Genomic DNA, 13984 nt, shown 5'->3' with positions numbered 1-13984 from the left:
CAAGCCCCCCTTTTTCTATTTATAAAAGTAATACACGTGGCAAAAACTATTTCAGAAAATACCGAATGGTATAAAAAATATGAAATCACCTATAATTTCACCACTCAGGGTAATTTATGTCTAAGATATCTGTGTATAGTTTTCCAGACCTGCTAAAAATAAACATACTTATTTTTGTGCATTTTTCCTATGAAAAACTGAATTATACACATACACACAACATGTGAGTGTAACTTTGGAATTCTGAGTTTACCTTTTTTCCCCACATAATAATTCTGGATCAAAACAGACCCCATCATCATTTATAATGGATGCAAAAACTGCTGATTTAAGGATGTGTCTTATAATTTAAGTAATCTCCTACTGAAAGGTATGTAGGTTTATTTTACCTTAAAAAATAGTAGGCTTATAAACAAGAAATTGGACATTGAAATCTTCTGTCCAAAGAGATTTCTTCTCTTATAAAGATCATATACAGATCCAGACTAAGAGGATGTCTTGTAAGATCAGTTTAAAAATTAACTCATTTTATTTATCATAATCTAATAAAACTATTATTTTTATAATTGCAATGAAATACTCTAAAATTTTTTTTTAACTTCTCTTTTGTTTCTGATATTATTTATTTGGACTCCCCCCCTTTTTTTTCTTGATGAGTCTGGTTAACAGTTTGTCGATTTTGTTTATCTTTTCAATTGAGGCACAAAGAAATATTCTTATAAGGGTTAATTCTCCATGAAAAGAAGTTTAGAAACCACTCAACAAGAATTATAAAAGAGAACAGTAACCATCTCTTCTTCTACCAGCTCCTACCACTATTTTTATTTTTTTTTTTTAAAAAAAGTGTGTGTGTGGGTGTATATATATGTATTTTCCAGCAAGAGAGAGAGAGGAAGGGGGAGAAAAGGAAACATCAATGTGAGAGAAAGAATTGTTTGCCTCCCGCATGTGTCTCAACTGGGGACTGAACCTGCAACCCAGGCATGTGCCCTTACCATGGATCGAACCCACAACCTTTTGGTGTACAGGATGATACTCCAACCGAGTCACACTGGCTGGGTTTTTCTTTATTTTTTTTTTTTTAAATACAAGCTTCAGGCCTTCCCAGCTCTACAGAAAGGAATGACTGCCAATCATTTGCTTACCAGGGAGGTGAGGTTAAAGTCTGTGGAGTTATTCAGCTGGAGAAAATTAAGAGTAGATTTAATAATCGACTCTATATAAAGTTCTGCTATAGAGAGAATAATGACAAGGTGGTTTACAAAAGTTAAAGGGAGAATATGAGTTTAAGTTGGCTACTGATAAATCACAAAAGAAAATCATGAACATTTTTCTGACAGTGAACACTGAGAGAATACTTAAGGACCTACATCAAAGGGATTTTTGTACAAAGGACAATTTCCCGATAAAGGAGATCACTCAGGTATATCAAGAATGCCTGTAAGACAACAGCAGTTTAATTTCAGTTCTGCAGATGTGTACATCTGTATATGCTAATGACTAAACCTCATTAACTGCTGGCACCACTCTCAGTAGATTAATGCTTTATTTACCTTGAACCTAAAGAAGCCGAATTTTTCATTGAATTGAGGCAAGGATAATGGTTAGGCTGCTAGCATTAAAGACTCCCATAGTGAACAGGCACAGGTAAAATTCATGTCAGAAGTATCGATGCAGTAAAGGGAATCTGTCTGACGGCTCTACCACTGGCCAGCAAGTTTGTCACTTCGTTTTAGGTTCTATGCTAATTTGTACAACTGATTTAAGTGCCAACGCATTTAAGTGTAGGTACATTTATAAATAATAGGCAAAACTTAACCTCAGAAGCAATAAACCACAAGTTCAGATTTAAAAGTATAAATAAAATAAGCCATTTCTTCCACTTTCATTACAAATGTGACAGTTTTTTAGAGTTGGGAAAATGTGGACATATTAGAATTATGACTAGCTGGGGTAAAAATTCAGGAATAAGTCATAATGTATTTCAAAACGTTCGCTGTTTTGACACTTTAGAAAAACAGTTAAGGTGTAACTGGGACATTACCCCTGGCGCTGCCGGTGGACTTGATGGCTGCCCCTCACTGTTGCCCGCGTGCTGGGCTGGCCCACTAGGGTTTGACGACTGTGTTGCAGGAAGCTGGGTGCTGGAACTGGCTGCCGGTTGCTGAGATAGTTCTACTTTGTGGCTCTTATTTGATCCGTCCAATCTGCTATTTCTCTCTATGGCAATGAGGTCACGGATTTTTTGCAGCTGCTCCACTGAAGCTTTTTTAGGAAAGATAAGATGTGTTTCTCCCTGGAATTTGTAAAATTTGAAAAAAATTTGATCTTTGCTTTATACTAACAGTCATTCTTAGATGCAGGGTCTGGCACAAATAACACCCCTTTCTTATTTCAAAATCTTTTATCACAAAAACATAAGCATATCATTCTATAAATAAGAGTATCACACCCAAGCACACTATACGACATTTTAGGCGACATGTTCAAACTAAAACTATAAATGGTTACACCCATATTATTGCCCTACCAACTACATTCAGGCAGGTGTCACTTCTGTCAGACTCTGAATATATATGTGTTTAAATAAATGAAACCAATACTATGGAATACATATTGTATAAAAGTCATTGTTATCTCACCATATGGTACTTTTAAAATATACAGTTAAAGGTAATGCCTAACATAAACCAAAAAATTAAGAAAATTTGTTTTCTTGTTAGCATATAACACTAAATCTTTTATTAGTTCAAAGAACCTTTAGAAAAATATTTATATTTTAGGAATAATAGAAAGCCTTGAGTTGGAAATATGTAACTCTTCTCTGCAATAGTATATGATAGTACTATTTTCTATTAAATTCCCCATAAAATAATGATAAAAGAGATACAACCATACAAAATGATCACTGGTCACATAAAACCAACAAGAAATTACATAATAACTTTTTAATCTTTCAAACCCAAGTCTTTAGAGAACAGCTACATGATTAGAAGTCTGTATATAGACGTCACTAATTCTAGCCAGATAACAAAAAGTACATCCTGATGGTCAATTCTAAACTATGGATAGTTAACAGTAATACTTGTCCCAAGGACTAGAGAAAGAAGAGTTGATATACATTAGTCTAGTAGGAGCATATGTCTTTGTTCCAAACAAAACAAAGTAACAAACAACAGAAGTCCAATTCTTTATGGAGTGATTCATTTGATAAATATCCATACTGTAATCAGAGTGCTTTGAGATACAATAAACACTCTAACAAAGCTCACAATGTAAAACAGTAAATTATAAAACAAGAAAGAAGGTTAAGTGAAAATATACTCAATCAGTTCGCAAGGTGGTGAGAAGCAGCAGCATTACAACAGTAATTCTACAAACTACAAATGAGATAAAATATTTGTTACAAATTTCAGTAGACAGACTGTAGATTGTAAGCATTTAAACTCCACAACTGAGAATAATCTTATTTTCCTCATGATGGCAGACGTAAGAGTCAACTGACCAAGATATTACTCAGTAATGATGTGAAAATCAATCCCGCAAGAATACTTTTTAAAAAGCTGAAAGAGGCCAGCAAGCTCCATACAATATTCCTAATAGCTCCAAAAAAGATTATTTCCATCTACTGTGTTTATGTGTTCTAGACATGCGCTAAGCATTTTATATACATTATCTCAAGCAATTCTCACAACCAGCCTGAAAGACAGGAATTAGGTTAATTTCCACTTTCTATATAAAAATATAAAGGTCCCGAGAAGTTAAATAACCTGCTGGATGCTACAGAATTGTTAGAATAAGGATTCAAACTCCATGATCTTAATCGTTAGGCTATCACTGACTCCAGCTTAGACTGAACAGAGACCAAAAACCACACACTTGTACAGGTGGACGGGCTGAGTAGAAAGAGACTGATTCTGCAGTTGTGCTGACTGCCTGCATGGCAACTGGCGCAAGTTAGAACACAGTGACTTCCGCAACATTAGAAGGAACCACCTCACATCTACGATGATGAGTGTGGGAAGAGAAACCGGATGTCTGGTTTAAAGCCAAACATAGAGGGTTCTGATCGCGTACTGTTATTAGTGGGGGGATACTGAGAAAGAGAGCTAACACCACGGACAGCAATGGGGAATAGCACGACAAGTGTTATGTCTCAGACCCCCTGTCAGAGAGGCCCCCCCGATAAGACAGAGCAGAGACACTGCTCTTGTCTTGGCTCCCCTCCCTTCACTCTTTCCAGGACCAGTTCTAACAGAACACTATTGTGGCCAAAGTGTCTATAGCAAAGAAGTTTTATCAACAGCACTATATTTTCATTAAAGGAAAAATTTAAAGGCTTAATGTACTCCATTCAGTAACATTTCAAGATACCAATGAGAATTCTAGTATTTAACGAACCTATGTTTCTCAAAGCTATTTTGCTGAGATAATTCTTTATCAGATGTTAAGCAAGCCTGGCCCTGCCTGCCCGCTGGTTGCTGTAATTAGTATCTTTCAGTCACCACGACAACCCAAACTGCCCTCCTCCAGCGCTTCCCCCTACTGAGGTGAGGATGGCGGCATGGGTGGAGGGTGGGTGTAGTTCCTGGTAAGGACTACTCCACTAAGCTAGCCTGATGGGTCACATACCGTTTGGATCTCAGTCTTTCTCAACCTCCTCAGAATTTTCATAAAAAAAGAATGCGGCCTCAGAGACAAGCAGGCCCTAAAGTGCCCAGAATTTTAACATAGCTGAAAATTTCAGGGTAGGTCTTAGATTCCTACTTCATCTCAAAGCGCACCAAGTTTCTTTCAGTGGTAGAGTTCAGTTTCAGTTCCACTGGTTCCTCCTGCAACTTGGCCACACTGAAACATTTACTTCAGACAGGTTCCAAGGTGTCAAGGCCAAAGCCAGCCAGAAACTGCAAGTTTGATTTAGCCTTACTATAACATGATAATCTCCTCTGAAACGGTGACTCCATTTGTGGCAAATACTATTACAAATTTCAAGCTGGCTTGTTACCTGGCACTGGTGTGATCAACCTGGTTTGCCTGAGACTGAGGGGTTTTCTCCAAAGTGGGACACTTGGTGTTGAAACCAGAACAGTCGCATATGAACTCTGATGGTTAGTCACCCCACCTGGCACTCAAATTAGTTGCTGAATGAAGGCGAATCCGATTCCACTAAATCTTTGGCACTCCAACAATGAGAAATCAGTCCAGTCTCCAGTTGTTATTCAATTTTTCTGTCATTTGACTCAAAAATCTGCATTTCCTTAAACAAATTCAGCAATGGTCTCCATTTTCCCCTCCTATAGTTTTAAAATCTGTTTAGTTGACACCATAATTTATACCTCCAGCCTAACCTCTCCTTTTCAGTTACAGATTCTCATATCCAACTACCAACTTGGCATCTCTACTTGAGTATTTAGTAGCATATCGGTGATAATTATGCAAAATAGGCAATGAATTAACCCCTGCTATCTGTTACTCTCCAAGATTTCTCATTCTCAATTAATTGTATTTCCACTCAGTTTCTCAAACCAAAACCTAGAAGTCATCTTGATTTTTTCTTTTCCCTTATACCCCATATCCAATTCACCAGCAAGTCCTACAGATTCTGTTTCAAAAAGAAGTCTGGATCCTGCCAGTTCTCTCCAATCTCCCCTGCTACCAGGCTCTAATGCAACAAATGTCTACTGAGTGCCTGAATGCGCCTGCACTGTTCCGGGAGCTGGCAACACAGGGAACGCAGTGGACAGAAGGCCCTGCCCTCCTGGGACTCACACCAACCACTACCACTTCTCACGCAGACTAACACAACAAGCTTTCCAACTGCTCTCCCTGCTTTACCCCTTGCCTCCATCCCAGAACAACCACAGTATTACCTTCCCAACAGCTAACATAATCTTTAAAAATATTCTTTGCTTAAATCCTTCTGACGGCTTCTGATGCATCTCACTTAGAATAAATAAAGTCCACAGTTCTTAAAACCCCATGCTCTGGACTCCTCTGTGTAACTATTTTCTGTGTCAAAACTACTCCTGCTGGAAGTCCTTTGCACACACGAATCCTTCTGCCTGAAATACTCTTACCAGAGAGTTGTGGGTACCTGACCTTCTTGTCATACGGGTCCCAGTTCAAGTGTTATTTCCTCAGAGGCCTTCCCTGACCCACACATCCTATGTAGCTGCCCACCAATCCAGTTGCTTTTCACTGCACCACCGTATCTTATTTTCTTCTTTGCACCCATCTGTTTTCAAGTCTACAATCTGTCAACCTTCTAGAACACAAGCTTCATGTTAGAGAAGATCTGTATCTACCTAGTTCACTGCTGTATCCCCAGGGCCTGGAATAGAATCTGGGGAGGCAAGCGAACAGGCAGAAAGAGTATATCCTACAGCAACTCAACATGTCTCCAGCAATCTCTACAGCCTCGTCAGTTCTGACTGCTATTGACTACTTAGTCTCCATAACCTGGTTCAGCTTCTTTCAGTATTCCGTGAACTATAAATGGTTAAGCATATACACATAAAGAAAATTCACAAGCTTGGTAATTACATTCATAGTGTCACAACATTAAACTATGCCATAAGATATCCAAGAAGATGGAAACACCACACTTTTCTTTTGACCTAAAAACAAAAAAAACGCAGTAAGATTCTTTTCTCCTGTCACAAAACTTATGAGTGGCAACTAAACCCAGCTTTTCTGTGTTTACTCTTTTCATTTTTTACTGAGATAGGTAGTTGTACCCTACTAGTACTCACGTGTGCTCACAAATCAGGTTTTTGCTAACAGTCTGAAGTGAGCTACAATTTGGTCCTTGGTTTGCATGTTTGACCTCCGTTTAAAAAGGACTAAAACCTGTAAGAATTTTCCCTATGGGAGAGTTGTTATACTTCACTGTGATTTCAAAGTACATTTATTGTGACTTTTAAATGTCTAATAGGTGAAGAAATAACTACTTCCACAGTTATTTCCAAAATGATCAGTTAATTTTAAAATATTATCTTATTTAGGTAATTATCCATCATCACAATAATGAACATTTAATATGTGAACTGGGGAGAAGAGACTCCTGAACAACTTACCTCTTCAAAGCCCATTTCAAACAAACATTCAACAGCTCCTCTGACGGGCAAGAGTCTAGTAGAAAATGCTGCGTTTCCAATCCGGATAGATCTGTATTTTTCATCATTAGGGTTTCTGATATAAAAAAAAAAAGTTTGATTGTATGTTATATGTAACAGCTAGTATTTTTCACAATGTGTTTGCATTCCTTTTCATATTTTATACTAACTATACTCTTACACGGTAGGATAAATCCCAACTTTAAAGAAAAGGGGGGCACAGTCTGGGAAAGTCCCTGATTTTGTGATTCTTTCCTCGCTGTACAATTACTACAACCTCACTCACTGTTTAATTTCACAGCTGAAAATATTAATGCTGCCATAAGAAAATCCATGTGACATTTTAATCCTGTACTGGTCAAGCTAGATACTCTTATGAGTTTTTAGGTTGCTAAGAAAAAAATCCACGTCAGCTCCAGACTGGGGGGAGAGGGTTTTACCAATTTTGTTTTGATGGACCTCAATCATCAAGGGTGGTGCGTGACACACAGATGGTGACTAATAAACACTTGTGAAATGAATAAAAGAAGCTAAGAAGCTGTAACATGGACCACAGCTCCTTCAAGACTTCACTTCTGACAAACACGAACCTAGGTGCACCTGTAAAGCCACTTGATTTTCTTTGTTCCCTAGACCAATGATTGTCTTTACCGCAAGTTCTGCTTTGGCTCAAGATATATGTCTGTCACGGCAAATATGGCAATAAAATAAAATGAAAATATAAATTTTTTTCACTATAATTAAGACTCTGAATAGCATACATGCGATGAGACCAGCATATGAAAAGCTTTGATTTTAGATTTTTAATAACCTTGGTAAGTCAGGAAGGCTGTTTAAAAAAAACAAAAACAAAAAAGAAATGCAAAGTTAAGATAATCACAGCATTATATTCACAAGATCTTCAGAACATAGTTCAGGATAAGCAGTTGTCATATCTGACCCCAAATGTTTAAAATGGTGGTGGCTTCTATTGGCATTTTATTAAGAAGGATGCTGAGGCTGTGGCAGGGGTCGATGTAAGGCCTGCTGAGGCCATCTGACTAGGGTATGAAACTGGTGTGGTGGTGAGAATGCTAGCAACTGGTTAACCATCCCTGCTCTAACTATACATGTTCTCTAGATATTATGATATAAAAAAACAAAAAAAATTTTTAATTGTGAAAGTCTCAACAAATTTCACATTTCTTTTCCATCAAGCAATTCTCTACTGTCAAATTGTCATAAATACTATACGAATCTTTTTAAAACCATTTCCTTAATTTCAAAAATTACACAAGTTTGCCCTGACCAGTGTGGCTCAGTTGGGTTTGTTCCACAAACTGAAAGGTTGCCAGTTCCTGCCCCCCCCCCCCGCCCCCGTTGTGTTGTATTCTGGGTTGCAGGTTTGGTCCCTGGTTGGGGCTCATACAAGAAGCAACAGACCGATGTTTCTCTTTTACATCAGTGTTTATCTTCCATTCTTTCTTCTTCTCTTCCTCTCTCTCTAAAAATATATAAGATCTTTTTAAAATTATACAAGTTTATTTTAGAATATTCAGAGACAAAAGCTCTAAAATTCTCATTCACACAGATTGGTACTAATCTACACTTTGCTACCCATTCATGAGAAGTAAAGAAACTGAAAGTACTTGGTAATTGTTTTTTAACAATTTGAGGTTGCCATGACATTTTCATTGTATTTTACAGAAGTTATTAGTCCACAAAGATTGGAAATTAAAAACAGAAACACGGTTATTCACCCCAGTTCATCTGAGAATAATGGAGTTGAGAAACAAACACAAAGAGAAAGATACAGTCTACTGTTTCATTCTGTGTATTAGTGCGGAGTTCCTCAACCTTGGTATTACTGACTTCCGGGGCCTTTGTTTTGGGGGGCTTCCTTGGGCACAGCAAATGTTTAGTATCCTTGGCCTCTATGCCACACTGTGTCACAAGTGTGCCTCCCTTTCTTACCATGAAACCAAGAAACATTAAACCATAAAACAATCCTACACTTATCAAAGCAAGTTACTGATAAACGAGGCATCCTTTCATGATATTCAACACATTCCACAGAGCAATAAATGCATCAGTACCAACTGGATGATAAATTCCACTGGTGCAAAACTACTTCAGCTATTTTAATCTACTTTTTCCAAAGTGCTTCAGATTTCTACATGAACACAGACTTTCACTGGGCTTCATTTTCTAGTGTTTCTTCCCTCTTGTAAAACTGTTCTGCTATAGCTTATTGTTTTTACATATTTCAAAATAACTATTGATATTAAGCTTTTCCACAATAGACTTTGTATAGTTTACATTTTCCTCTTTAGTTTCTAAAGAGCAATTTTCTTTTTATAGCATGGATGGTCCTGATTTATCTGTTTTTCTTGCTAAAAGCAAGTTGCAAACAAACAAAAATTACAGTAATGCCCAGTTACCCAAATTTTATCTTCCTCTTTTTTTCTTTCTTTTTTTTGGGGGGGGGGGCTGCAAAAAGTTTTGTTGTTTCCATTTGGTCCAATGCATGGGAGAGGGCTCTGGAGTGGTTAAAAAGAGGGCTAGTGGTTGTAGGGAGAGGCTCAGGCAAAGCCAGACACCAGGGAAATGCAGAGGGGGCCCCCTCAAAGGCCTCTAGGTTCCAAAGGCTCCTAGTTGTGCTTGAGGGTGAGCCTTTCAGAGATACTTGCCCAGCCCAGCCTGTGGGATGGCCAGCCTGCAGAGGTCAGTCAGGTAGTCACCTGTCTTCCTGATGAGTTTCTCCTCCTCATCCAGGAAATGGTTCTCCAGGGGGTCACAGAAATGAGCGTCTATGCGGGTAGAACCCAGGGCCTGCAGATCCAAAAGGGCCTGGTTCAGGTTCTTCTCCAAGGTCATGGCTGCTTCCATGGCCTCCTAAGTTTTACCCCACTCATCTTGGGAAGGCTTCAGCACATCCTGGAAGAGAATGAGGCCACTGCGCTGGTTTTGCAGCTTAAGAGATGCTTGGCAACCGTGCACTTCTCCACCAACTCGAGGAAGAAGTGGCCCACGCCCTGCAGAGCCACGCTGTCAGGGATGAAACAGAAAGCCCAGAGAGAGGTCTGTGTAGGAGGCCTGCAGGTGTAGGTTGGCCAGAGGCTTGCCACAGTCTCCACCTCAGGGGAATAATCCTGATGAATGTGGGAGCTCCTGGTTGTTCAGCCATGAGGAGTTAAGGTGAAACACAGTGTTGGTTGGTCTCAGAGGCTGAGAGTGGCTGAGGTGGTTCCAAAGGTGGTGACTGGAAAAGAGGTTGGAGGCTGGTCGGAGGCTGGAAGAAGCGGCGTCCCTGGGTCTGTTCTGTCCAACTCTGCTGAAGCAAGAGAGAATCCAGGGACCTCTGGGAGCACTGACCCGTTTCACGGAGGCTAACATGATGCCAAAGTCCACGCTCAAAGGCTTACAGCACTTGCCTACAGGGCCGTTATCAGACCTTGGCTCCTCAGTTTCCATTTCTTCTCTTGGAAAAGTGTCAAGCAAACACTTTTAGAAACTCTAGCTTTACGGCATCATCCCAGAGTGTCCACTATTCTTGAGCTCACTACTACTATCCAGAATCTGAGGTGTCTAAAGTATCCCTAAGAAACACCTTTACTTTGGCTTGATCTTATGCCATTAACTTAACTTCCTCTGCAGATTTTTTTCAGATGTTGTTTTGCTCTTCACAGTGTCTTTTCCCCCTTCTATCTTTGTTGATCATTAACTATATCTGCAAGTTGTAATGTTTATCTTGCTTGTTAGCCAACTATCTTGTATCTTCACATGAGATTTTCGAGGAGGGGTTGGGTGGGTGTCGTTGGATGATGATGTTGAATGAACGTGGTCCTGAAAGGGCAGCAAAATTTCTTATATCTCACCCAGCCATAACTTTGAACATATTCTGGTGTCTTCAGAGTTGTCTCACTCCTGATATCTACCCAATTGTTTAATTTGTGGGGGGGAAAAGTCGTTGTTTTTACAATTGTAGTGGTAGGGAAAAGCTGTGCTTTTCCCCTTATAAAAGTCATAATCTATGTTTTAAGATTTTAAGATATGTTAACAATGGATCTCACACTGAGGTCATAGCATTTCAGAAAAATGGAAAACTGAAATGTTTCTCTCTGTTTCATAAACACTGAGAAGTAAATATTCTGATAATTGACTAGTCCTCTTCCTCTGGAATGCAAAAATCCCAGAAAGGGTTCACATAAACAGAAATTTAGTACATGAGTACATCCTATAACCTTGTATTTTTATTACTAATCACAAAAGTTGCTTTGTAGGTCATTTTAAAAATTCTACTCCTCCTGAAAAATCTGTTATTCTGAGATACACACAAATTTTCAAAAACACCTACCTGCCTTAGAACCATCTGGGAACCATCTCTGGCTCTGATTATTACCATTCTCTGAGTGCACAACAAGGGAAACATTCATGTAATCTAGCTGGTTTAACATGAAAAACGGAACAATAACAACAATAGACAACATATGTGCCAGGTCCTTTATTTGTAACTTTGGCAACAATCCTATAGTGTAGGTCTTTTTCTTTCCTTTTAAAAATGAGGAAACTGAAGCCCCGAGAGTTTACATAAATTGCCTATAATCGCACATTTAGGAAATGGTTGACCGGGATTTAAACCAACTGGCCTGATTACAAAGCTTACTGTACGTATTCTCCACCATGCAAGATGCCAACAAACTCCCTAACCCTGGCTCAATGTCTCCAGGTGTCAGTAATAACCTAGATTAGAAACCTGAAGTTATTTCGGTTGTCTCCCCCCATTACCAGCTCTGCCTGCACTCGGTCATCAGGAAGGGCCAGTCCTTGCCTACAGCACTTCTCCCTCCAGTCTATCCTCACTTATGTTTATGATTACTTAAATAGCTTCGCAAATGAAATCCATGCCTTGTGTCTTTTTACATCATTATTCTACATGAAACTCCTTTATATGCTTTTCTTTCGGTCTAGAAACTATAATCATTTTGTCTTGCCTATCACGTCAAGTACACGTTCTCTGCTACTCCATCAACCAGACCCATCTCATCAAACCTCTGTTCTCAAAACTCTTCCATGTTAGGCCCTGGCGGCTGAGACTCAGTTGGTTGGAGCGTCATCCCATAAACAGAAAGGTGGCAGGTTCAATTCCCAGTCAGGGCACCGGCCTAGGTTGCTGGTTCAGTCCCAGTTAGGGAGGGGGCGCAGAGTACATGCAAAGGCAACTGACTGATCTTTTTCCCAATGAAGTTTCTCTCCTCTTGCTCCCTTCCCCCCTTCTCTAAAATCATCGAGAATATCCTTGGGTGAGAGTAATTAAAACAAACAAAGACACATAACAAAAAACTTTTCCATGTTAGGTCCCTGTGCTATCTGCTCAGATAAACATGTCAAGTGGTTAAACATTATCTTGGAATTGTTCTTTAGATTTTACACTGTGGCTATTTTCCATTCATGTATCTTTCTCCCAGACATATTTCTTTTCTTTCTTAAAAACAGCATTTTATTTTATTTTTTATTTTAGACAGAGGGGAAGGGAGGGAGAAAGAAAGGGAGAGAAACATCAATTGGTTGTCTTCTGTAAGTGCCCCAGTTGGGGACTCAACCCACAACCCAAACCAGGAATTGAACCTATGACCTTTTGATATGTGGATAACACCTAACCACTGAGTCACACCAAACAGGGCCACATTTGTTTTCTTTGAAGGCCAAAACCACTTTTTGTTCTTGGGTTTTCCCAATCATACATAATTCTGTTCATAAACAACAACTGCATGAAATTTGCAAAGGAAAATGGTGGAAAAATAAAATTTTTTGAAAAGAACAAACATTTTATCTAGAAGTCAGTGAACTAAAAAAAGTTAAAGTTTCAAATCTACTGCCTATTGTGCATGCAAATTAGCATATATTTTATTCTGCAATTTCACTAGCTTTAAGACTTAGTTGGGAAATAGGATGAATATCATACAAAACAGAAATTTAAAACAACCTGAAGTATTACTTTCACTTGTGTATAATGACAAGTATCATTGTTTAAAAAAACCCCACACAACTGCTAATGGAAAGTCTCATTTCAGTTCTCATTCTATGAAATACTATGTCATACCCTGATATCTCTATCACTAAAAGATTTCCCCAAACAGCAAAAATAACAGAAAACCTTAGTGTTCCCAACTCTCAAGTAAGTTAGATTACCAGATCCGTAATGTAGTGTGGCTAGAAATAAAGAAGGAATTTGAAGTTTTTCTGTTAAGAAGTTAGCAAGTCACTGGACTTGAATGAGGAAAGCAACTTGAATGAGGTTGCCCCCCCACCCCCACCCCTGAAGGAGTTTAAATTCTAAGAATAAGAGGGCAGGGACTAATACTATTACTCAACACAAACTACAAAAGGTAGTTTTTCTACCATCTCCAGTTATATGAGTCCCAAACTCCTAATGCCCTTTTTAGATAAAACACTTTTTAGGATCAGAAACACAAGCCAGCTAAAGCTGGCAGCATGACAAGTTTCTTTTATGAGTTTGGTAAGTATTCATAATGATGATTATGATGCCAAGATATAACCTGCATGAAAAGGATTTCCTTCCTGAAACACACACTGATCTTAGAATTTTTTGGTTTCACTAAAAGCAGAAGTAAATCGTCATAACAAAGCCACCTCCCTTTTCTGAACAGTGGGGTTTAAATAGCTTGGTGGCTTTCCAAGTGGGCGGTCCCAGCTGATAGGGCTCTGGAGAACTCAGCCTGTGAGTTCATTCATCCACCGTCCACTGGCATCCTCCCGCACTGAAGAGCTAGCTGTTACACCGCTTAGGGTCAAGATGAGTTGAGAAGGGGTCATAAAGGAGGAAGCGGTCCCCACATAGGTCACAACTGCTGCGCCCCTTGTAACAT

General features: G+C 39.0%; 1 protein-coding gene across 8 annotated transcripts in view; it reads right to left on the bottom strand.

Moving 5' to 3' along the window:
• NGLY1 (N-glycanase 1) overlaps positions 1 to 13984 on the bottom strand; it is a 44208-nt gene that overhangs the window by 28811 nt on the left and 1413 nt on the right. For 5 of the 8 annotated variants that reach the window (XM_036030585.1, XM_036030589.1, XM_028518127.2 and 2 more), the window contains exons 2-3: positions 7077 to 7191; positions 2045 to 2296 (exon numbers count right to left, since the gene is read on the bottom strand). In XM_036030585.1, coding sequence (XP_035886478.1) covers positions 2045 to 2296; positions 7077 to 7191 — 367 coding nt within the window. Of the gene's footprint in view, positions 1 to 2044; positions 2297 to 7076; positions 7192 to 8743; positions 9465 to 9835; positions 10032 to 13984 lie in introns of those variants that run through there. The other 3 variants (XM_036030586.1, XM_036030587.1, XM_036030588.1) reach the window with 3 other exon arrangements.

Source organism: Phyllostomus discolor, chromosome 7, assembly GCF_004126475.2.
Source record: "Phyllostomus discolor isolate MPI-MPIP mPhyDis1 chromosome 7, mPhyDis1.pri.v3, whole genome shotgun sequence".
In the NCBI taxonomy this organism is placed as follows: domain Eukaryota; kingdom Metazoa; phylum Chordata; class Mammalia; order Chiroptera; family Phyllostomidae; genus Phyllostomus; species Phyllostomus discolor.
This window is presented reverse-complemented; position numbering and strand designations above follow the sequence as displayed.